This window comes from Carettochelys insculpta, chromosome 2 (assembly GCF_033958435.1).
Source record: "Carettochelys insculpta isolate YL-2023 chromosome 2, ASM3395843v1, whole genome shotgun sequence".
In the NCBI taxonomy this organism is placed as follows: domain Eukaryota; kingdom Metazoa; phylum Chordata; order Testudines; family Carettochelyidae; genus Carettochelys; species Carettochelys insculpta.
In genome coordinates, this window is record NC_134138.1 from 147,809,222 (window position 1) to 147,833,634 (window position 24,413).

Here is a 24,413-nt window from a genome sequence, read left to right on the forward strand (position 1 = left end):
AGGGCCCCTCAACAGCTTGACCTTTAGGTAAGGCTAACCCTTAGTTATAGGGCAAAGTAATCTCCAGGGTTAGTCAGGAACTGAGGCAATCTACCCTCATTTTCTAATTTAGTATTTGTTCTAGTAAGGGGATATTCTTATTAAGAGGGGGTGCGGGGGAGGGGGGGAATATGTTGTCTATTGGGTTGCCACAGAGATAGATCTGATTGTTGTCATAGTATCTGGCTTAAATTATTAGGCGGTTAGCCCAACCAGTTTTGGTTGGTTCTAACTTGTAGTGTGGGATGGAGTAAAGTGAAAAGGCAGTTCCCTGTGTTTAAGTGATTTCTCTCTAAACTCGGTGACTCCAAGTGACACTGAAGATGGGATTCCTGTGGTTCCTCCATCAACAGAAGCCCGTGTGAGAAGACAGACTTTTGCTGTTTTGAAGGGGGAGGGGTTTGAGAACTTATTGTTCCACTGACCGTGCAAACTGAAACTAACACCAAGATCTGCTTTGCTGACTGGTGTGAAACCTTGAGGCTGGGAAATATTTAAAAAGCCATAGCTACGCTTATAGGACCCCTGGAACCTTTTGAGGAGACTGTAGAGCAATGGCACACATATACTGGCTGTTGAATTTTTATTACTGCAAGTGACATTAAGGAAGAGAAGAAGGTGCCAATATTCTTTAGTGTTTTAGGGGATAATATCTACTTCCTCCTATGCAGTTTACTGCATTCTATGAAGCCAGGGATTAAATCTTTACAGCGGCATTGTGGAAGTCCTGGGGTCACATTGGCCGTGTCTACACGTGCCCCAAACTTCGATGGCCACGCAAATGGCCATTTCGAAGTTTACTAATGAAGCGCTGAAATGCATATTCAGCGCTTCATTAGCATGCGGGCAGCCGCGGCACTTCGAAATTGACACACCTCGCCGCCACGCGTCTCGTCCAGACGGGGCTTCCTTTTCGAAAGGACCCCGCCTACTACATCAGCTGATGGGAATAAGGGGACTTTGAAGTAGGCGGGGTCCTTTCGAAAAGGAGCCCCGTCTGGACGAGACGCGCAGCGGCGAGGCGTGTCAATTTTGAAGTGCCGCGGCTGTCCGCATGCTAATGAAGCTCTGAATATGCATTTCAGTGCTTCATTAGTAAACCTCGAAATGGCCATTTGTGTGGCCATTTCGAAGTTTGGGGCACGTGTAGACGTAGCCATTGTGCGTCAAAACCATTGGTAATTGCAGAAAAGTACAGGTTCCATAAAAGAGACCAAAAAAAAAAAGGCAGAACAATTGTACAATTTGTATCAACTTTGAAAAAGCTTGTGGAACACTGAGAATATAAGGAGGTATTAAATGAAGCCATATGTGACAGGTTAGTTTGTGGCCTGCACAGTGAAGCTGTGCAGAAGTGTCTATTAATGGAGGCCCAGCTCACCTTACAAAAGGCTGTTGATATTGTGGCCTCCATGGAACTGGCCACATAGGAAGCACAATACCTCAATGCATCTCCTCGGGTGCATAAGGTGTCCCAAGAACCAACCCCCAAAACAGCAGGGGGCCAGGAATGTTATTGCTGTGGTAAGCCAGGTCACCATGCCACAGAATGCTGCTGTAAGAACCTAGTGTGTAGGCGCTGTGGAAAAAATGGATGCGTTGAGTGTGCCTACCATGCAAAAGAAAAAGAGGCCTGCGGTCTGGCAGACCCAAAAGGAAAATCTGCATACTCTTGAGCTGACTTGGTATGATCAAGGTGGCACCCCATGCAAAGAAGAAGAACCACTCCATGTTTTGTCTTTGGCAGTGGGTTCACCCCTGGCTTAGGAGGATCCGGTTGAACTGGGCAGAAGTGTACTGGATGACTAAAGAAGACACAGTCTTATTGATCTATTAAAGAAATATGCTGCTGTTTTTGGATAGTATCTGGGAAGTATGAGGAAAATCACTGTGAAACTGAGTATTAAACCTGAGAGCCTACCAAAATATCGGAAGGCCAGAACTGTGCCTTACACCATGAGGCCAAAAGTTGAAACAGACCAGGAACACCTTGTCAAAAATGGAGTCCTAATACTACTTACCCATAGCCCCTGGGTAACTCCAATAGTTCCAATATTGAAGAAAGATGGCTGTATGTAGACTTGCTCTAACCACTGCCCAAGTAAAGGAAAGTGAATTGGGTTCTTTTCTACACATTAATTAAATTCCCACTTTTGAATTCTCTTGTATAGTGCCACTGAAGGCAATAAGGTTGTTTTGATATTGTTAAGAATGTGATAAAGTAAACTGAAAAAGATGCAAGAGGGCACCGTGCAGGCCCAGGGCTCCAGCTGCTGCTCCAGTAGCAGTGGTTGGAGGCTCTGTTGCCCTTTTTGTATTGCCAGGTCTGGGTACAGTTGGCCCCGTTGCCTCCCCTGTCAGTGGATTTGGTTTAAAGTGTTACAGCTTCAGCACCCAGAAGCACTTTTGAAAAATCCTGGCTGTTTGGTAGTCCTTCATGTTAGAGTGACTATACAGCTTAAATGGGGCTATCCACGAGAGAAACTATATACTAAAGATATTAAATTGTTCACAGTCTGACCCTTGACAGGACAAATTTTTTAACCTGATTGTAGTTAGATTAGGTGCAGTCTATACAAGACAGACTAAATATCAATGTTGCAACAAAGGTGCACTCTAAGTTAGGCAGTGCTTTGCTGGAGGAAATAATTTGGGAAGATTGAAAAGTTTGTAACTCCACAGAACTTTTTGTTTTGTACTCAGTTGTATCTGGCCTTAGTGATAAATATTGCTCTGACTACTGCCCAAGTAAAGGAAAGTGAATTGGATTCTTTTTCTACACATTAATTAAATTCTCACTTTTGAATTCTCTTGTATACTGCCACTGAAGGCAATAAGGTTGTTTTGGTATTGTTAAGAATGTGATAAGTAAACTGAAAAAGATGCAAGATGCAAATACTAAAATGTAATGAATGAGGAATACTATGAAGCCATTTCTCAATATAATGTTTCAGAGAACTGCACTGAGGACTTGTTATTCTATAGACAGATGATACCTTGATGATCCTTACCCTCCATCCCAATTGATTAGTGGTGGTGCTAATAGCCTGTCTAGAAACTTCTATTCTAGATTATGAAAATGAAATGTTTATGAGCTCTGTATGTTCATTCAATTTTGTTGTTTCCAAGGAGTATCAAAATTGTTTTCACAAGACAAAAGAAAAATTGGAACAAAATCCAGCTGAAAGACAGTTTGATTTTAGTGAAATGTACATCTTTGGAAAATTTGAAATGTTTCATCGACGTCTGCTTAAAATTATACATATCTTCAGTGCCATTACCACCTACTCAGTTCTGCAAGAATCAAAGATTGAAGGACTGGAAATTATGGCAATAAAATACCAGGTACTCTCCAAATTTATTTGAATGCCCAAGACTTTTATAGTCAATATATTGCTGTTGAATAAATACTTTCCATCAAAGTTTAGAGGGCAGGATAAGCATGCAAAGATGGAAGCAGACTGTAAGCTTGAAAAGTTGGGGTGAAATAGGCAAAATACACAACATACGGATAAATGCAAGAGGTCTGGCAGAGATACAGGGATTCTTATTCTCCTTCCACTCTATTCCTTGCACAGTGAGGTACACAGCACCATCAGTCTATCAGTTTAAAAAGTGAAATTCATGGTGTTGAACATTGAGATGGGAGGTCACTTATTTAGGGAGTCTAGTGCTGATATTTCCCTGCTACACCTATGCCTTAAGATGAGTTGCCAGTAAAGAATTGTCTTGATAATGGTCCTAAAACTCCATGGACATGCACAAGAGCTGTTGCACTACTGAAGCCCTATGTTAACAGCTTTATGCATACCCTCTGTACAGGGGGAGAAACTTCATACTTCATTCTGAAATAATGCATAGCATGTTATGCTCTTGGTAGAAAAAATCAAAGCCGAATGAGAAAAAGGACTGATGGTCATTATGAGGCCATACTGTTCTTGAATGGCCTTATTTAAATTACCGAACCATGTGGTAGTGTCATAGATATTCCTTGTCTAGTGATTGGCAGAAACACGTGACAAGTAAGACTTCTGGAGTCCATTTACCAGTTAAATATCACAGTGTGAACGCACATACTCTTTTGTCACTTAGTTGCTATCTTAGATTGTTCATGGAATAAATCATTATAACAAAGTGAAGAATCTGTAAGTTTAGATTAAAATGTCTTCACAGTGAAAATATGGGGCTGGACTTAAATGATGAGCAGGGCATGGTAAGGAGCTAGAATGCTGGGCAGAGGCTGATCAGCAGGAGCAAACAACTTTTAACAGGAATATTGGCTACCTATTTCAGCGGGCAACCAGTCTATGCTTCCATTTGTGCAAACTGCAGCAGTGCTGAAACAGCAGGTAGATAACAAATGCTGGGGCTGTTTGTGCAATGCAGTGTGGTTCTGAAGAGTTCTTTTTTCCTCTCAGAATACATGGATTGAAGGAGACTGCTATTCAGGGTGTGTTTGTGTTAAAATTTAACATGAACTTTTGTTCCTTCTGTCTGATATACTACTACTTTGCTCTAGAGTGTATTGTATCCAAGTGTTGCACATTTCTATGAGAGAAAATTGTTTATGGGTAATGTATATGCCTAAATGAGAAAACACTGGCTTGAATTTTTTATTTGTGTCTGCATAAAACTGCTGCAATACATGGGAGTGTTTTAAAGTCCAGCTCCTGTGATCTGAGTGGTAATTTGTTCCTAATTTGTCCCTCTGATTGTTTATGCAATTGAAAAATGGAGATTTTAATATCTGTAGTAGAGAAAAAAGAACACAACTTGTAAGGCCAGAAGATGTGAGGAACTGAACATAACAGGTGCTTAATAAGGAAATTGTATCCTGATATTTTATGTTCTTCCAAAAATTGTTTAGAGCATTGTTGCCACCATTAAGAAAAAGGAGTACAACTTCTTAGATCAGCGAAAGACAGATTTTGACCACGACTATGAAGAGTTTTGCAAACAGATCAGTGAACTTCATGTAAGTTGCATAATAAAGTGCTTGGTGATACTTGGTGATTTTTTTGTCTAGGTTTACTGCTACTAATTGATCAGAATCCACAAAGGGGAAAGTGTCCATTGGAGCTAATATCAACTTGCATGTGCATGCTCTGATTTAATGGCTTGGAGTGTTTTTGCTCATAGATCAAAAGCATAAATTTCCATTTAGAATGAATGATAAATCTAAAACCACTCAAATATCACACAGAACCTTAGTGGATTAATACTTCCTGTCCATCCTGAGATTGATAAAGCCTTTGAGAATGTTTAACCCTTGAGACTTTTTATAGGAGCTATGCATTGCATTTAACTTTCGACAGCTAAAACCAGCCTGGTGCATAAAGGCCAGCAGGCACACAATATTTCAGTGCAGGGAATAGTAGAGGATGCTCACTTTTACAGAACTTAAGCATCTCCCCTCCTAAATCTCCAGGAAGAGAAGCTCATACCTCTAATCCCCAAATGGACGCTTTCAGAGAGCTGTATAATCCAGGCAAACTTCACACATTTTAGGTTCCCTAACCACTAGTGACATCAAAGCTTTTGGGAGAACTGTGTTGCTGTACTAAGCCAACATCCATGTGAGAGTTTGATTTGGCTGTTTTGAAAAGGAAAAGCATTTCCTGAGTTTATAGTTTCTTATATTTGTTGGAACGAAGTCTGACATCGTATATGAAGCAAGCAGGAGGGTTTATTACACAGAGTGCTGATGGAGTGTCACTTCGCTTGTTAGGCTCACTGAATGTTGCCAGAAAATAGGTTACAGTTGATTATATAGGATGCTGAAGAGCAGGGGGAAACTACGGCATGGTGCTATCCAAGCCTGGATAGGTTCTAGCAGCAAGACAAAATGAACACAATGAGCCAATAATCTAAAAACTTTATATAGTGTTGCTGCCCGTAGCTTACAAAACACCTTGTCTCTAGTACAGGAGGCTTTCCTTAACAAGTTACTTAAACAAAGCAGACATTCAATGGCAACTGTGTGTCTAATTGGATTAATGATGCATCTGCAGGAGTAATGATGGTGCCTTCACACAGGCATATCCAGAGGGTGCATGATCTAGAAGATTGAAGCAGAGGACAGTAACAGCATATAGGACTTGCACATTTGTTTTTATGTACCACCCTGGGAGAGCAAATGGGATGGTGCTATATCCTGGTTCTCACATGCGCGACCTCTTCTTGGAATGTGGTTGCCGAGGCAGCTATCTGTCCCTCCAAACGTCAACGCCCTGCCCAAGTTGGGGTGACCTTCCCTGGGTCTTGTGAGTGAGATGGTGGGGGCCAAGTGGGAGTATCTTCCACTCATGCTAACTGGGTTTCCGAACTATAGGGCTGGGTCAACACTAGAGAGTTTTGTTGACAGAAGGGGCCTTCTGTTGACATAACTCAGGGAGCGTCTGCAAACTTAGGGTGTGTCTACACTTGCATTCCTCTTTCGAAAGAGGTATGCAAATAAGGCAAATTGAAAATTCAAATGAGGGATAAATTTGCATATTTGGCACCTCATTTGCATATTCTAATTTCAGTAGAGCTTCTTTCGAAAGAAGAAAGCCAGTGTAGACGCTGCTCTTTTGAAAGTAAACCTGTCTTCGAAAGAATCCTTCTTCCCTTTATTTAATGGGAAGAAGGATTCTTTCGAAGACAGGTTTACTTTCGAAAGAGCAGCGTCTGCACTGGCTTTCTTCTTTCGAAAGAAGCTCTCTATCGAAATTAGAATATGCAAATGAGGCGCAGAACATGCAAATTTATACCTAATTTGAATTTTTAATTTACCTCATTTGCATACCTCTTTTGAAAGAGGAATGCAAGTGTAGACACACCCTTAGAGCGTTCCATCGACAGAACTCTGCATTTGCCTCAACAGTATTATCCCTCAAAGATTTGAGACATAACATCCTGTCGACTGAGTTCCGTTATAGTGGACCACAAGCTAAATATGAGTCAACAGTGTGATGCTGTTGCAAAAAAAGCAAACATGATTCTGGGATGCATTAACAGATGTGTTGTGAACAAGACACGAGAAGTCGTTCTTCCGCTCTACTCTGTGCTGGTTAGGCCTCAGCTGGAGTATTGTGTCCAGTTCTGGGCACCGCAGTTCAAAAAAGATGTGGAGAAACTAGAGAGGGTCCAGAAAAGAGCGACAAGAATGATTAAAGGTCTAGAGAATGTGACCTATGAAAAAAGGTTGAAAGCATTGGGCTTGTTTAGTTTGAAAAAGAGAAGATTGAGGGGAGACATGATAGTGGTTTTCAGGTATCTAAAAGGGAGTCATAAGGAGGAAGGAGAAAACTTGTTCTTCTTGGCCTCTGAGGATAGAACAAGAGGCAAGGGGCTTAAACTGCAGCAAGGGAGGTTTAGGTTGGACATTAGGAAAACGTTCCCAACTGTCAGTCTGGTCAAACAATGGAAGAAATTGCCAAGGGAGGGTGTGGAATCTCCATCGCTAGAGATATTTAAGAACAGGTTAGATAGATGTCTATCAGGGATGGTTTAGACAGTACTTGGTCCTGCCATTGGGGCAGGGGACAGGACTCGATGGCCTTTCGAGGTCCCTTCCAGTCCTAGTGTTCTATGATTCTAAGACAGAAGGTGCAGTGTAGACACTTCTGTCCACAGAGGGGGCTTCTGGTTTCTGGGCAGCCCTCTTTGCAGAGCTGTCATTCTGCTTTCTGGCAGCAGAGGGCAGTGCAGTCTGGCAGTTTTCTGTTGACAGAGCAAGTTGTGTGTAGATGCAATCTGTTGACAGAGGTTCTGTTGCGATTTCCCTGCTACTAGGGTAGACATAGCCTAGGAGTATAGGTGTACTCCTGACTTTAGGATTTGAATGGGGGTCTTTAGCAGAATACCATAACCTGCCTCAGAAATTTCCATCCTACAATGTTGTTGAACAGCTGAAAAGAGAAGAGCTTACATGGTCTCTGTAGCTACAGAGGGACTACAAATGTAGATAGGTTTTCTCCTTTTTTGTGCTTGCATGACATCCAGAGTAGGATAACTGCAGCTCTTACCAGGTAAGTAGTCTGTGTTCATGTACAATTTATGATAAGCACACTGACAAGTATCAGAGAGGTAGCCATGTTAGTCTGTATCTGTGAGAGCAACAAGAAATCCTGTGACACCTTATAGACTAACAGATATTTTGGAGCATAAGCTTTCATGGGCAAAGACCCGCTTCATCAGTAGTTTGTATATTTAATACTAGCAGATACACCCAGAATTGCTTGGTTCCTCAACTCAATTTATTTGGGATATAAACATGAAAACGTAGATAGTTTATTTAAATGGTGGCATTTTGTAAAAATTAAGGAAAAATTGCAGAAGGTTGGTCTTTGTGTTTGTAGGAATATGTATGGGGGGAGGGCTGGGGGTCTGAGGCTGATTGCTGTTCCCTTTTCTATCCCTGTCAGTGAGTGAGAGCAAAGTGCACAGCTTGTCTGCTCCGTGTCATCCTCAGCCAGAGGGAGAGGAATGCAGCAAACAGTGCACTTTCTCCTCACTCCCTGACAAAGGATGATTACAGAATCTAGGGGGAGAAACTTCAGCTCCCTTCACCCTTCCTAAAGGGTGCCTTGAGGGGTAGAGAAGTGGGAGGCTCCAGGGGAGGACAGACCCAGCCAGGTGTGGGGAAGGAGGACATGCCCTCAGCCAGCCACTTTCACCTGCTTGGCTGCCTACTCTGTGTGTGTCAGCCTGTAGCAGAGCCCTGTTTGGTTTTGTAAAAAGCCGCCCCATTCCAAGCACATCCCATTTTCCTGGCAGAACCAAACCCTTACATTGCTTTGTGCTATGATAGGAGGAAGCTGAATACCAAATTTTATGGTCCTATTTCTTACCATTTAGGAGGAGTTATTGAACAGACAAACAGACACTCTCTAAAATATGTAGTGGATGAGTTCTCCATGGAGCTCTCCTCAGTATAACATTTTTTCCTTTTCCAGAGTCAGTTAAAGACCTTTATGGACATCACCTTGGAAAGAATTCCAACCACTGAAAGAGCTCTTAGTATGCTGAAGAAATTTGAAAGGTAAAGGCATACTCAGGGCTTTTTTTTCTGACAGAACACACTGGAGCAGCATTGCACCACCTTTTTTCCTGTTATTTTAGTGCTGTGGGGCCCCTCCAGCCACTTCACATGCCATGGGGCCCCTCCAGCCATCTCACATGCCACAGGGCACCTCCAGCCACGGCTCATGTGCTATGGGGCCTTTCTTGCCACGGGGCACCTCCAGCCCTGGCTTGTGTGCTGTGGGGCACCTGCAGCTATTTGGGAAGCGGGCAGGGGAACTCCAGCCATGAGTTAACTCCAGCCATGAGTTTCCTCCAGCCATGGCTCGCATGCCATGGGGCACCTTGGGGCTGCAGGGTCCCACCCCCGCCGGACCCTGACTGGTGTTCCCATGGTGGGACCTGCCAGCAAGCCTCCACCCCTAGCTGCCTTCCAGCCACAGAGTCCTGCACCCGTGGAGTGAGTACCGGTACCTTTTTTTTTTTTTTTAAAGAAAAAAAGCACTGGGGATACTTATAATATCTAGTATGCCCCAGGGCAGCATACCAGTTTTTTGCACATTATGTCAAACAGAACCTCTTTTAACATGGGGAATATGAAGAGATGGGCTATAAAATGCTTTTGTTGTTGTTAGAAATAGATTGATAACAGGGTAACCCATTCTAAGTATGTCTCTTCACCAGTTCTGTTAAAATGGGATTTACTTCACTTTCTTTAAAAGGAAAGCTTTACACTTCCAAAAGTATGCAAAATGAGTTGCATGGTCACCACATTTATGAGGTCTTTTAATCTTACTGATTGTAGGTGACAGTGTAAACTGCATGTAAGGATAATGGTTCTTGAAAGAAAGGTTACTCACCGTAGTAACGGTGGTTCTTCGAGATGTGTCCCCGTGGGTGCTCCACATTAGGTGTCGGGCTCACCCGGCACAGCAGATCAGATCTTCCAAGCAGTTTCTGCCAGACCGCGCATGCACCAGTGCGCGCCTCTCCCTTGCGCGCTCCTGGCCACGTGCGCGATCCGGTCCCCGCCAGTTCCTTGACCAACCGCCTCGGATGCTCCTGCAAAACACTAAACAGAGATCCGAAGCGGGGAGGATGGGCGGGTAGTGGAGCACCCACGGGGACACATCTCGAAGAACCACCATTAGTACGGTGAGTAACCTTTCTTTCTTCTTCGAGTGTCCCCGTGGGTGCTCCACATGAGGTGACTACCCAGCAGTAACCCAAGGTAGGAGGTGGGTAATCGGATTATGTGCAGCTTGTCCCCGAGAGGACCGCTGTCGAGAGACGGGTATCCTCTTGGAATACCCTGTGAAGGGCGTAATGTTTGGCGAAGGTGTCATAGGATGACCAGGTCGCTGCTCTGCAAATGTCTTTTAGCGCAACGCCCTTGAAAAAGGCTGTTGATGCTGCCACCGCCCTAGTGGAATGAGCCCTGGGCGTGGCCAGTAAAGGAGTCTTTTTGAGTTCGTAGCACATTTTTGTGCAGGATACGATGTGCTTCGAGATTCTCTGCGAAGAGAGACCTTCTCCTTTCAATTTGGGAGCGAGAGAGACTAGGAGTCTATCCGTTTTCCGGAAGGACTTGGTCCTGTCTATATAGAAGGCTAGCGCCCTCCTCACGTCCAGGAGGTGTAGGCGCGCCTCTTTCATAGAGTTATGAGGCTTTGGATAAAACGAGGGTAAAACAATAGGTTCGTTAATGTGAAACTCAGAAGAAACTTTAGGAACAAAGGCTGGATGCAGCTGTATGGTTACCGCCTCCTTGGAAAAAACAGTGCAGGGTGGCGTTGCCATAACTGCAGCAAGCTCGCTTACCCTGCGAGCTGACGTGATTGCGAGAAGGAAGGTCGTCTTTATCGTAAGGAGGCGGAGGGAAACCGTGGCCAAAGGCTCGAACGGTGGTCCCATTAGCTCATTAAGCACCAGGTCCAAGTTCCACGAAGGTGGAAGCAGTTTCCGAGGGGGGTATAGGTTTACCAACCCTTTGAGGAACCTGGTAACCATGGGATGGGCGAACACCATGTGCCCTTTCTCTTTGTGTCTGAACGCCGAAATGGCGGCAAGGTGGACCTTTAACGAGGATAGTGAGAGTTCTCCTCTCTTGAGGTCCAGTAAATACTCTAATATTACAGGTATAGGCACAGAAAGGGGGGCAAGCTGTTTGGTAGAACACCATGCCGTGAAGCAAGTCCATTTCTGCTTGTAGGTCTTCCTGGTGGAAGTCCTCCTGCTACTTTCTAGGACTTGTTGCACTTCCTCCGTACATGTGCTCTCTAGGGAGCTGAGCCATGGATTAACCATGCTTGTAGTCGCAGGCCTTGGGGGTGTGGATGCACTATGGAACCCTGGGCTTGCGTGAGCAGATCCGGCACCACCAGAAGGGGCATTGGTGGATGGTCCGACATGCGCAGAAGTAGGGGGAACCATTGGTGTCGATCCCACGTTGGGACTATCAGGATCATTCGGGCTCCTTCCCTCCTGGCTTTCTGCAAGACTTTGTGGATCAGCACTGTGGGAGGAAAAGCATAAATCAGGGGGCCCCTCCAGGAGTTCGCGAATGCGTCCCCCAGGGACCCTCATCCCAGTCCTGCCCTGGAGCAGTATTGTGGGCACTTCTTGTTGTGTTGAGTAGCAAACAGGTCTATCTGGGGAAAACCCCATGCGTGAAAAATCGGTCGTAGCAGATCGGGACGGATCTGCCACTCGTGCGTGAGTGCGAAACGCCTGCTCAGCTGGTCTGCCTTCACATTGTGAGCGCCTGGTAAGTACGAGGCTTTCAAGGTTATATTGTTGGCGATGCACCAGTTCCACAACCGGACTGCTTCCGCACATAAGGCACGGGACCGAGCTCCTCCTTGCCGATTTATATAAAACATGGTGGAGGAATTGTCTGTACTGATCCCGACTACTTTGCCTTGTATATGGTCTCGAAAATGTCTGCAGGCATTGAACACTGCTCTGAGCTCGAGTATATTTATGTGCAGTGACTGCTCCATGGAGGACCACAGCCCTTGTGTCACCTCTTCGCCCATGTGTGCTCCCCACCCTATGAGGGAGGCATCTGTAGTAAGAAAAACCGATATTTGTGGTTGGTGGAAGGGTACCCCTGTTAGCAAGTTCTTGGGGTTTACCCACCATTGCAGGGATTTGCGCACCTCTGTTGTGGGCGACACCACCCTGTGAACGGTGTGTGCTGCCGGTTTGTATACGCTCGCCAGCCAGTGCTGCATGCTGCGCATGTGTAACCTGGCGTTCTGTACTACGAACGTCGCTGCTGCCATGTGGCCCAGCAGCTGTAAGCACGTCAGAACTGGTACCGTAGGGCTGAAGGTGATGACTTGCACGAGGGAGCCGGTGGCCCGAAAGCGTGTCTCTGGTAGATACACTCTCGCTGTAATAGAATTTATGCGTGCCCCTATGAACTCTGTGTCCTGTGTGGGGTCTATCTTTGATTTTGCCAGATTGATAATCAGGCCGAGCGAAGAGAACATGCCTGCTGTGACGCGTATCATGCGTAGTACCTCCTCCTTCGAGGCCCCTTTGAGTAGGCAGTCATCCAGATACGGGAATATAAATACCCCCTGTCTGTGCAGGTAGGCTGACACCACTGCCAAGGTCTTGGTGAAGACTCTGGGGGCCGAGGAGAGGCCAAACGGTAGGACCTTGTATTGAAAATGTTCTTTGCCTACCATGAACCGGAAGAATCGCCGGTGAGCCGGATGGATAGTTATGTGAAAATACGCGTCTTGTAAGTCGAGGGCTGCGAACCAATCTCCATCGTCCAGTGCCGTAAGGATGGAGGCGATTGTGATCATCCGAAAGTGTTGCTTGCGCAGGTACCGGTTGAGGCCTCAAAGATCTAAGATGGGCCTCCAGCCTCCTGTCTTTTTCTCTGTGAGGAAGTACCTCAAGTAGAACCCTTTCCCTTGCAGTTGCTCCGGCACTCTTTCCACTGCCCCTATGAGCATGAGATGGTCTACCTCCTGCTTGAACTTCGCTACGTGGGAGGCCTCCTCGAGGTGGGGTCTGGGTGGAGGTCGTGGCGGTGGGAGCGACTGGAAGGGGATGGCATACCCCGTGGCTATGATCTCCAGCACCCATTTGTCTGTGGTGATCCTTTGCCACTGGTCGTAGAATGGTCGGAGGCGATGGTGGAATAACCGCTTCGGATGACCTTGTGCGATGGTAGTGATGGCGCAGCCCTGGATCTGTGTGTCAAACGAGGACGCACAGCTCTGTTGGGAACGTCGCCTGGGAGTTCTGTACTGCTGGTGCTGTTGATGTCGCCCTTGCTTGTAATCCCTGTGGTACTGGGGATGCTGTTGCTGGTACTGGTACCGTCTTTGTTGAGGGTAGTACTTTTTCTTTCTGTATGGAGGGGTGTAAATCCCCAGGGTCCTAAGTGTGGCTCTTGAATCTTTACTGGAATGAAGGACCGAGTCAGTTGATTCAGCAAACAGCTTCTGCGAGTCGAAGGGAAGATCAACGATCTTCGCCTGCAGATCCCTTGGTATACCCGAAGTCTGGAGCCAGGACTCCCTTCGCATCACCACTGCCGTAGCTGTGGAGAGTGCTGCTGTGTCCGCAACATCCAGGGCGATCTGAACTCCTGTCCTCGAGGCCGCGTAGCCTTCTTGTACGATGGCCTTGAGCACCGGTTTCTTGTCCTCTGGAAGCGAGTCCATGAGGGAGGTTAACCTAGTGTAGTTGTCGAAATTGTGGTTCGCTAGATGCGCTGCGTAATTTGCCATTCGCAACAGTAGTGTGGAGGAGGAGTAGACCTTTCTGCCGAACAGCTCTAGCTTCTTGACATCTTTGTCTGTTCCCCCTGTCTTGAATTGAGATGTCTTTGATCTTTGTTGCGACGACTCTACCACCAAGGAATTTGGTTGTGGGTGGCTGAACAGGAACTCCATGCCCTTCGCCGGCACGAAGTATTTCTTGTCCGCTCTCTTGTGGACAGGCGGAATAGTCGCAGGGGTCTGCCATATCATCATGGCGGACTCCAAGATTGCTTCGTCAAGCGGTATGGCTATTTTGGAGGAGGCTGGAGGTCTCAGATTTTTGAGGAGCTTATGGTGTTTCTCTTGCACCTCTGCTGTCTGGATGCCTTGCGTGAAGGCCACCCTTTTAAACAGCTCTTGAAACTGTTTGAGATCGTCCGGAGGATGGACGTCCCCCGGGGCCGTAGCCCCGTCCGGGAAGGACAGCGAGGAACCACTAGGATACGCTTCTCTGGACCCTTCCGGTTTCTGTTGGTGATGGTACATCCGCTCGCTGGAAGCTTGCAAGGGAAAATCTCGGGGTTCCATAACCAGTTCCCCCTGAGATACTTGAGTCTCTGTCCCCGTTCGCTGTTGCCCTCGAGGATACGGGACCGTCTGTGGGGATCTTTCCCTGATAGTCTGCCGGTGGTGTCTATGCCCCGCGTGATAGGGACGACCATGGCAGCATGGGCACTGTTCTTGGGAAGGTGACCTGGACCACTCCCTTGGTGCATACCCCCTGCGTCTGGGGGAGCGAGATCGTCGAGAGACCTTGGACACTGGAGAGAGCGATTTGTGACAGTACTCCAGCGGCTCAAACCCCAAGAAGGGTGAAGGTGGTCCCAGCCAGGGCGAGGCTGGTTGTAAAAATGGAGACGGGGGCTCTGGGTAGTCTAGGGGGGACCCCTGCCTTCTAGTTGGAGTCTGCAGCATGAGCGGAGGGCTGAGAGAAAGCAACTCTGCAGCCCTGTCTGGAGAGGGGCTGCGGTGCCTTGTTTTCTGTGCAGCCTTCCCCTTCCCTTGAGGGGGTGGCTCCGCCCCCTGACGTGCAGGGGATCTCGGCCCCGTCCGCACTGCGCTCAGCATGCTCATGGGTGGTGCTGCATGGGCGGTGTCCTCCAGTGCCTGCAGGCTGCGTGCCTGAGCTCTCTGCACCACCGGATCCCTGGGGGTCGGTGCTGCTGCCTGTGGTGCCGCCGGTACCGGCGCTTGTTTAGCCGCTGCCCTGCCTGCGGTGCGGGGCGGCTGTTTGATCATTGGAGGCTGAGCCGCCTCCACGTGGCTCTCCGTGCCGCCGCCGATCAGCTGTTGCTGCGGCTGGGGGCTGTGCGCTCCTCCCGTCCCGCTCGCTGTTGCTGCCGGCAGGGATCGGGTTGGGGAGACTTTCCTCCGTTTTTGCGCTGATGGGGTGAGGGAGGCAGCTTTCCTTTTATGGGCCCCAGAGGGTCCCTCCTGCTGCGGCCGCTCCGGCACGTCTGGCTGGATGGCCTTGTCGAATAGCAGCATTTTAAGCCGCATCTCCCTGTCCTTCCTTGCTCTGGCTGTTAATTTTGCACAGAAGGAGCATTTCTGCGTGACATGGGACTCCCCAAGGCACCTTATACAGTGACTGTGCCCATCAGACGCTGGCATTGCCTCTCGGCAAGACTGACATTTCTTGAATCCTGAAGAGGACATTGTTGGTGAGTCTTTTAGTTGTTAATGGGTTACTTAGCACCTTCTCTGTGCTGTTTTCCCCCTCTCCGATAGCCTGCCGCGGCAGGAGGGCTAATGGCCCTAGGCTCCCGGCCTCCGGTGCTCCGCTTGTTACTAGGACTGGACTGAATTCCGTCCCGCTTGTTGTTTCTTTTTTTTTTTGAAAATAACAGCTGGCTAACTTAACAATAGACTAAGAACTTGAAAACTTTAAAGAAAACAGCTAAAACCATTGAATACGTTAACTTGGCCGTAGCCTAGTCGGATTCCGTCTGCAGCCGACGGCGGTTGAGAATAACTGGCGGGGACCGGATCGCGCACGTGGCCAGGAGCGCGCAAGGGAGCGGCGCGCACCGGCACATGCGCAGTCCGGCAGAAACTGCTTGGAAGAGCCAATCTGCGGCGCCGGGCGAGCCCGACACCTAATGTGGAGCACCCACGCGGACACTCGAAGAATAATTTCTTACTTTTTTTAAGATCAAACATATTTAAATTTTACATTGGTAATTTATGCCTTTTTATTGAAGCTCTTTTCTCCCAGCACATTAATTATAGACATAGGAAAGAAAAATTACTCCATTTTTGTGTTTCTGTATCCCTAATGTAATATCCAAAGTCTATTTTTATCTGTCTTTAAGATTAAAGTATAGCTCTTATGACTGTGGCCGTGTCTACACTAGCCCCACACTTCGAAATGGCCACGCAAATGGCCATTTCGAAGTTTACTAATGAAGCGCTGAAATGCATATTCAGCGCTTCATTAGCATGCGGGCGGCTGCGGCACTTCGAAATTGACGCGCCTCGCCGCCGCGCGTCTCGTCCCGACGGGGCTCCTTTTCGAATGGACCCCGCCAACTTCGAAGTCCCCTTATTCCCATCAGCTCATGGGAATAAGGGGACTTCGAAGTAGGCGGGGTCCTTTCGAAAAGGAGCCCCGTCGGGACGAGACGCGCGGCGGCAAGGCGCGTCAATTTCGAAGTGCCGCGGCCGCCCGCATGCTAATGAAGCGCTGAATATGCATTTCAGCGCTTCATTAGTAAACTTCGAAATGGCCATTTGCGTGGCCATTTCGAAGTGTGGGGCTAGTGTAGACGTAGCCTATCTGTATGTGGGCTAAGGTTTTTATTTGGGTATTGAAATCTATTTTTCATCCTCGTATGTCAAGATGCAGCATGCTCAATATTTTTGAAGGTATTGCTGAGTAACAGGCTGAGTATGCATTTGTCCTCCCAGAGTGCCTACAGAAGCATGTAAAAAGGATTGTATATTCAGACTCAAAACTAGAAGAGCCTCCTAATCTGTGTAGTCTTGGGGTAACTTCTACAATGATCATCTTTTTTGTTATTAGATTGGAAATCCCCAATCTTGGCATTGATGGAAAATATCAGAAAATCCTTCAGACCTATGGGCATGACATTGAGATGGTCTCTAAGTTGTACACTAAGCAGAAAAATGACCCTCCTTTGGCTCGCAATCTGCCTCCAATAGCTGGTAAGATCTTGTGGGCGCGTCAACTCTTCCACAGGATCCAGGAACCGATGGATCTCTTCCAACAACATCCCACTGTCCTGCAAACAGGAGAAGCCAAGCGCATAGTCCGCAACTACAACAAAGTGGCAAAAGTCCTCCTGGAGTTTGAGGTTATTTATCACAGGGGGTGGCTTCAACAGGTAAAATGCTCCACTTGGTTCTAAGTGTCAGAGGGGTAAAGCCGTGTTAGGCTTTCCCCTCAAAAAACAACGAGAAGTCTGTGGCACCTTTTAGACTGGGAGACATTTTGGAGCATAAGATTTTGTGGGCAAAGACTTGTTTCGTCAGATGCATGAGTACAGGGTTGGTGTTTGTGTGTGTAGGGATGTGCGTGTGGGGAAGGATGTGGGGGCGGGCTGAAGCTAGTTGCTGTTCCCTTTTCATCCCTGTCAGGGACTACCTGCATCTGGCGAGGCGGGTCTTGCCCACAAAACCTTCTGCTCCAAAAAATCTGTTAGTTTAGAAGGTGCCACAGGACTTCTCACTTACTGCTGTGACTGTCAGAGTTGATTTTTTTTTTTTTAAGTATTTTTGCTACTGTTTTAGAATGTAGGGACCTGTGGTATTAGATGCTGTATAAACATGGGATATGTAAATTGACATGCTATCAGAATTCCCTAATTGGCAAAGTACTGGTATAGCTAGTTACTATCTCCTTCAGCTTCCAACATGGGGATGTGGGGGAGATAAAAACTGGGTGGGAGAAGGAATGATCATAGTGTTACTGTGCTTTGACTACTGTCCACTAGCAGATGATTCCTTGGGAGCCATGGCCAAAAGCCGAACTTTAGAGCAGTTTCTATGTTACCTTAAAGTGTCATGGCATGGAGCTGGCATAGACCTAAACACCATCATCAAGGCTCTGAAACAGGCTCCTTTGCAGGTCCTCACACTCTGCTGTGTCCCACGATTGCTTTCTAAAGAGAAGCTGTCCAGTTTTCACATTGGTGTGCCTAGGTCAAAATGAAATTTGTGCTTATATCAGGCAGCATTCTACGCACTGCAGCCCCCTTCTTATCCTTTCTGTTCACAGCTGCATTAGGAGGCTGGCAGCATTAGTGTCCTCACAGACTATAACTGTCTGAAGCTATAGAGGATGGATGGATATGGACTAGATTGCTATCTTAGCATTTGGTAGGAGAACTGAGCACCTTCTTTGCTGCTGTCGGTGCACTGAGGATGATGAAAGCTTTCTGCATATGCTCTTCTCAGTTCACCTAGTTGTTAAGGTGTGATTTACATATATCGACTTAAGAACTCAATGGACCCTTAGAAAATACTCACTGCTCTTCTATGACTTAGGCGGTGTCTACTCTAGCATGTTCTTTTGAAAGATCTTTCGAAAGAAGGCACTCTTTCAAAACTGCTTGTGGAGCGTACACACAAAAACCTTCTTTCGAAAGTCATTTTGGAAGAACATGGAGCTGCTTTCAGAAATGCTTTTCCACTTCCGCTTCAGGAAAAGCACCTTCTTTCAAAAGATAATTTCAATAGAAAACGTGTAGGCGCTCCCCAGGCTGCTTTTTTGAAAGAGCAGTCTTCCATGGCGCTGGCCAGCCATGAGCATGGAGCCTACCTGCCAAGAGCCTGCAGAGGTCTATGGTGCCTGTTTCCTGCTGCATTTAACTCAGCAGGGATACAGAAACCCTTGTGGCAGGAAGCTGAGAGAGGCCAAGCAACAAAGCCTCGAGGCTCGAGCTCATAATTATATCAGCTACTTTGCAAACATTTTTTCCATCAAACATAGAAATTCATATAAAAATGAAAAATAAATACATTTTCACTGTTTATTATTTATTCACAGTAATAATAGTACATAGTGATAATGTATATTTTCTAAGGACCAGTATTTTTTTTTTCCAAGGACTGGTATTGGGCCATGAACCACACGTTGGGAAACACTGACCTACAGGATAATAGGGTTATAAGTAATAGCCACCATGTATTTGTCAAAAATAAACCATGCCAAACCAACCTAATTTCCATTTTTGGACGTAGTTACTAGTATATGGGGGCATGTAGAAGATGTAATATAGCATGATTTTAGTAAAGTTTTTGACACAGATACACATGACATTTTCATAGAGCAGGGAAATGTGGCTTAGGTGAAATTATTATAATGAGGATTTGTAATACGTTGAAAAGTCAGCTGAAAACATTTATCAGTGGTTTGCTGTCACATTGGGAGGATGAATCTGGTGTAGTCCTGCAAGGGTCTGTCTAGCATTCAGTACTATTCAAAATTTTCTTTAGTGACTTGGGTAATAGAATGGTGAGTGAGCTTATAAAATCTGTAGATGACACCAAAGAAGCAAGTGTTGCAAGCACTTTGAGGGGCAGGATTAAACTTCAAAAGGACCTTGACAAGTTGGAAAATTGTTTTGAAGTCAACAATAAGGGTAATTAAGCACTGAAATAGGCTTTGAAAAGTGAAAGAATCCCCATCACTGGTGGTTTTTAAGAGCAGGTTAGGCAAACACCTGACAGGGATGGTCTAGGAATACTTGATCCTGCATCAGTTCAGAGGGCTGGACTATGTGGTCTCTCAGGCCTGGTCTACACTAGGACATAAGTACAAACTTAGCTAGCTAAGGTCAATTTTCTAAGCAATCAGTCCACACTACAGAGTCCATTCCACCAACTTTAAGGGCTCTTAAGATTGACTTTGGTACTCCTGCTTTTCATGAGGAGTAAGGCCAAATTTAACGTGGTATAGTCTCATAGTGCCCCAATGCGACCACTCTGGCCAGCACTTTCAGCTACAGTGCTCTCCAGGTGTGGAAGAAATGGGCCAGGAAAATTTTTGAATTGCATTTTTTGTTTGACCAATGTGAGAGGAAGGACACCTCAGCAGCACATCTAGCCATGAATTCTCAGGGTTGTATGTGAGGTCCAGCATGAAGCATACAGGAGATCCAGCAACTTATTGCTGTGTGAGGGGATGAAGCTGTGAGGGTGGAACTTTGAGGTTACAAAAGAAACACAGACTCTTTGCTAAGATCTCACAGGGCATAGTGGGAAAAGGATGCACCAGGGAGACCTCGCAGTGCTGCATGAAAATAAAGAAACTCAAGCAAGAGTACCGGAAGACAAAGGAAGCAAACAGATGCGTTAGGTCATTTCTGTAAACATGCCACTTCTCTGAGCAGATGCATAGGATTCTATTGGGGGACCCAAACACTGTCCCCAAACTGTCTGTGGATACCTCCCAAGAGGTTCTTCACACAGCCTCTGGCAATATCAGGGAAGACATAGTGAATGAGGAAGACGAGTGGGAGGAGGAGAGTGGTGAACAGGTGAAAGGAGCAGCTGATCTCACCAACATCCAGGACCTTTTGTAACTTCCAATCCCATCCTTTCCTCCCAGGAGGATTCACAGCTAGACTTTGACAGTGGGCTGGGACCTCTGGTGAGTTTTTATTTTTAATCATGCCACATATAGCTGAAGGCAATTGGGTGTGATCTGTGGCAGGTGCAGTACCTACACAGCCTGGTGCCCACCAGAACTTGTTAATATGTCTGGGGATGGAACAGCAGTCCTTCCTGCACATCTCCGTAAATCTGTCAGACAGGTACACTTTAATCCTTCTCATGAGGTTTCTGGGGAAGCCTGCCTTATTCCGACTTCCATGATGGGACACCTCTCCATGCTGAGCCAGGAGTAAGTAATTTGGCATCATTGCAGCAGAGAGTAGTGTAACAGAATGACCAGCCTTCTGTCCACATTCAATCAGCATTTGTTCCTTAACAAAGTATGTTATTCTAAAGAGGCATTGCAGCCCAGAGGAAGCAGGGAAGGTATATGTAGCTATGTAGCTTAAAGGCATTAAACTATGATAGCACAAGCTGCACCACCATGCTCAGAGTTCCTAAAGGTGCACACATTGCACATTTCCTGACCATCCCACGCTGATGTCAGCAAAATAGCCCTTATGATCCACAAACACCGGCAGCACCAGTGAGAACGTACCCCTTGCGATTTATGTACTCTGTAGCTAGATGGCCTGGTGCCATTATACGGATGTGTATGTTGTGTAAAGCTTCCACTGCACTTAGTCCAGTACAATGCAGATGTAAGTTCTGTAGGTTTCAGTCATTGCTGGTTTGAAGTCCTGTAACATTCTGTAAGTTTGTAACAGTCGCTTTGCTTTATAGATTTAGCTTTGTTCTTCGTAGTTATGTTGTGTTTTCATAAGCTTTGTTTTGTAGCAGCTGCTAGGTCTATATTAAGTGTTACAAGTTAGTAAGCAAGTGTTAATAGATGCCATAAGCCTGTAAGAAATCCTGGCTGTTAGAAAGTTAGGTGTGTCTGTGATTTCATTTGGAGGTGTGAACGTCTGTGCACGCATGTAATGGAACCAGTCCCCAACGCCAGCCTTTCTGGGCAACCAGATTCCAGCAGCACCTTGATGGCCAGGGAAAAGTGGGGGTCCTGCAAAAGACCCACCCAAGGAAGAGAAAGAGGCCCCCCCCCTCATAAAAAAGATCAAACTCATAGAATCCTGGGGCTGGAAGAGAGCTCAGGAGGTCATCGAGTCCAGCGAACTCAGGAGGTTATTGAGTCCAGCCCCCTGCCCAAAACAGGACCAAGCCTAAATAAGTGATCCCAGCCAGGACTTTGTCAAGCCAGGACATAAAATCCTCCGGAGATAAAGATTCCACCACCTCTGTAGGTAACACATTTCAGAGCGTCACCCCTCTCCTGGTGAAACAGTTTTTCCTAATATCCAACCTAGGCCTCCCTAGTGCAACTTGAGACCACTGCTCCTATTTCTGCCATCCATCATTACTGAGAACAGCCTCTCTTTGTCGTCTTTGGAATCCCCCTTCAAAGAAGTTGAAGGCTGCTATCAAATGATCCCTCACTCTTCTGAAAACAAAATAATCCCAAATCCCTTAGCCTCTCCTCATAGGTCCTGTGCTCCAGCCCCCTAATCATTTTGCTTACCCTTCGCCAGACATGCTACAATGTATCTACATCTTCCTATACTGGGGGCCACAGGACTGGACACAGTACTCCAGAAGTGGCTGAATAAGTCCCGTATGCTGTTAGTTGGTGTCTCATGGTCATGCAGTGTCTGGGAACAGTGAGACAGGACAAGAGCTATTGGACTGAAACATGAAAAAGACGGGTGCTTAGCTATAGGGAGTTTCTCTTCCATCAATTCAGCTGGCTGGGAAGGCAGGAGGAGGCCCAGAGCCAAGCTCCTTTCCATCTCCCCAGGATGAATGGTGTTGACTGCTACTCACTGATAGGAGAACAAGCTGACAAGGGGGTCATACAATCAGCTCACTGCTCCAGATTCATGACTGCAGCCAGACACACTGGATACCTTGGCTTCCTCTGCTGTCCCTGTGCAGCTCTTCACCTGTGCACGTTTGCCTGTGTAAGTGTATGCATGCAGGAGGGTATGAGTGTGTGTGGGTGTATGCTTGAAATCTAGTTCCCCTTTTCCTTTAATCCAGTAGTGGCATTTAATAAAATACGTATGAGCACAGCATCCTGGGATGGTCTCCAGTGAAAATAAAGTAGCAGTGTGTCCCAGCTTCTGCCCTGCTGCAGTTAGAGAACCCCGCTGTGGTAAAACCATTCACTGTGTCCTGCACATTTCCCAGGACTGTCCTTCATAGTAGAAGGGTATTGATTGCTGTGGCTATGCGGATCACAATAGCCCCCACTGTAGATTTGCCCACTCTGAATTGATTGCCTACTGACTGGTAACTGTCTGATGTAGCAAGCTTCCACAGAGCTATTACCACTCATTTTTGAACTGTTAGAGCATGTCTCACTCTGGTTTTGCTGTGCTTCAGGGCAGGAGAGAGCAATTTACTGTTCAATGAAAGTGTTGTAACCCTTGTTGATCTTCCCATACCTGCATAACAATGCTGTCCTACCAGTGTGAGCTTGTTTCATGGCACCAGAACTGGTGTTCTCCTGTGTACACAGCATCAAGTGCAACCAGCATCACCTCATTCTTCATCTCTAGAGTTCCACATACATGTACGTCTGTGTCCTCCTCAGAGTATGCATTGCTGTGATGGCTGCTGCTCTGGCTCTGCACATGCTGCAGCAAAATGAGTGAGGTGTTCACCGTGCTTTCCATGACAGTTTGATCCTGGATGGGGCTCATGCTAGCCTTTCACTGGCATCTGCATATATACTCAGTGAAAAAAGGACACAAAAACACTGGTTGGTGTTGCTTTCCAATGGAAGTGGAAGGAGATAACGGCGCTATGAGGCTGGCAAAATATAACGAGAACCACCCACTGCACTGCTTTGTACTGTGAAAAACCGAGAGCTTAATCGACAGTGTAATGATGCAGCAGGATATGTACCCACAGTGCATTGCGAACAAAGTCAAAGCTGCCCACACTAATGGGGACATACGCCATTGACTTTACGTGCTAGCTGGGACATGCATCCTCAATTTTACTAAATTGGGTGCTAAAAAATGGACCTTAACAAATTTGAGCTAATCTCCTAGTGTAGACATACACTTAGGGTCCCTTTCAGCCCTACATTTCTGTGGTTATGAAAGACTTTCCATTCTGTTTGTGACACTATTTCCTTAAGGGCTTTCTGTTTCTGTTTCTGTTTCTGTTTCTGTTTCTGTTGCTGCATTCATTTACATATTAGTGGCCTGCCTGATTAATTTAGGTCAAATAAAGGGTCCCAAAGAGCTAATGGTGTTAACATAACCCAGTTGCCTTTGAATGTTAAAGTTTTAAATAAGTTGGGAGTTTAGTGTATAGACACCTTTTCCCAATTATTACCACAGTAAATACATCATTAAAATCTTTTAAACCTTTTATTAAAGATACAGAAATGAGTCAGAGTTGGCGGGGATGAGTGAGGAGAAGGAAGGGATGATGAAGGCTGGGGTCCTACAAGACAGGGAGGATAATAGACACAATGGTGAAGCTATCTCTCGTAGCCAATTTTTCCTTCACAGGCTTTAAAAAAAAAAGTCCATAAAAAGGATAGCCCATTTCCTTGCTATTTTGTTACTTAAGTAGTCTTATTTTCTGAAACACCAGGTTTTGTTTATAAATTTTTGGCCCACAACTTTTTTATTCACCGGGCATTATTTTAACAGTCCTTGAATGGTATGACTAAAACCCTTCTTTTTAAATTAATTTAATTTTTGGGGGGGTGAGGGGTGCCTTTACATTTTTTGAAACAGTTTTATAAACTTGTTGTGATAATTCATGCTTCATTACCTACTTTTTACACTTGAGCTCACTATATGGTTAAATTTGTAGTTCCAGTTATTACAACTGGTCCATCATAGAGAATAAAATATAGATAAGCACTTAGGATGGCGGGAAGGCATTTTTTACCCTAATCTGTATGGAGGCGGTGATAATTTT

At 46.1% G+C, this 24,413-nt stretch overlaps 1 protein-coding gene across 1 annotated transcript in view; it reads left to right on the forward strand.

Moving 5' to 3' along the window:
• DNAH5 (dynein axonemal heavy chain 5) overlaps positions 1 to 24,413 on the forward strand; it is a 318,634-nt gene that overhangs the window by 87,081 nt on the left and 207,140 nt on the right. The window contains exons 11-14 of the mRNA XM_074985958.1: positions 3,169 to 3,384; positions 4,907 to 5,014; positions 8,979 to 9,064; positions 16,861 to 17,182. Coding sequence (XP_074842059.1) covers positions 3,169 to 3,384; positions 4,907 to 5,014; positions 8,979 to 9,064; positions 16,861 to 17,182 — 732 coding nt within the window. The remainder of the gene's footprint in view (positions 1 to 3,168; positions 3,385 to 4,906; positions 5,015 to 8,978; positions 9,065 to 16,860; positions 17,183 to 24,413) is intronic.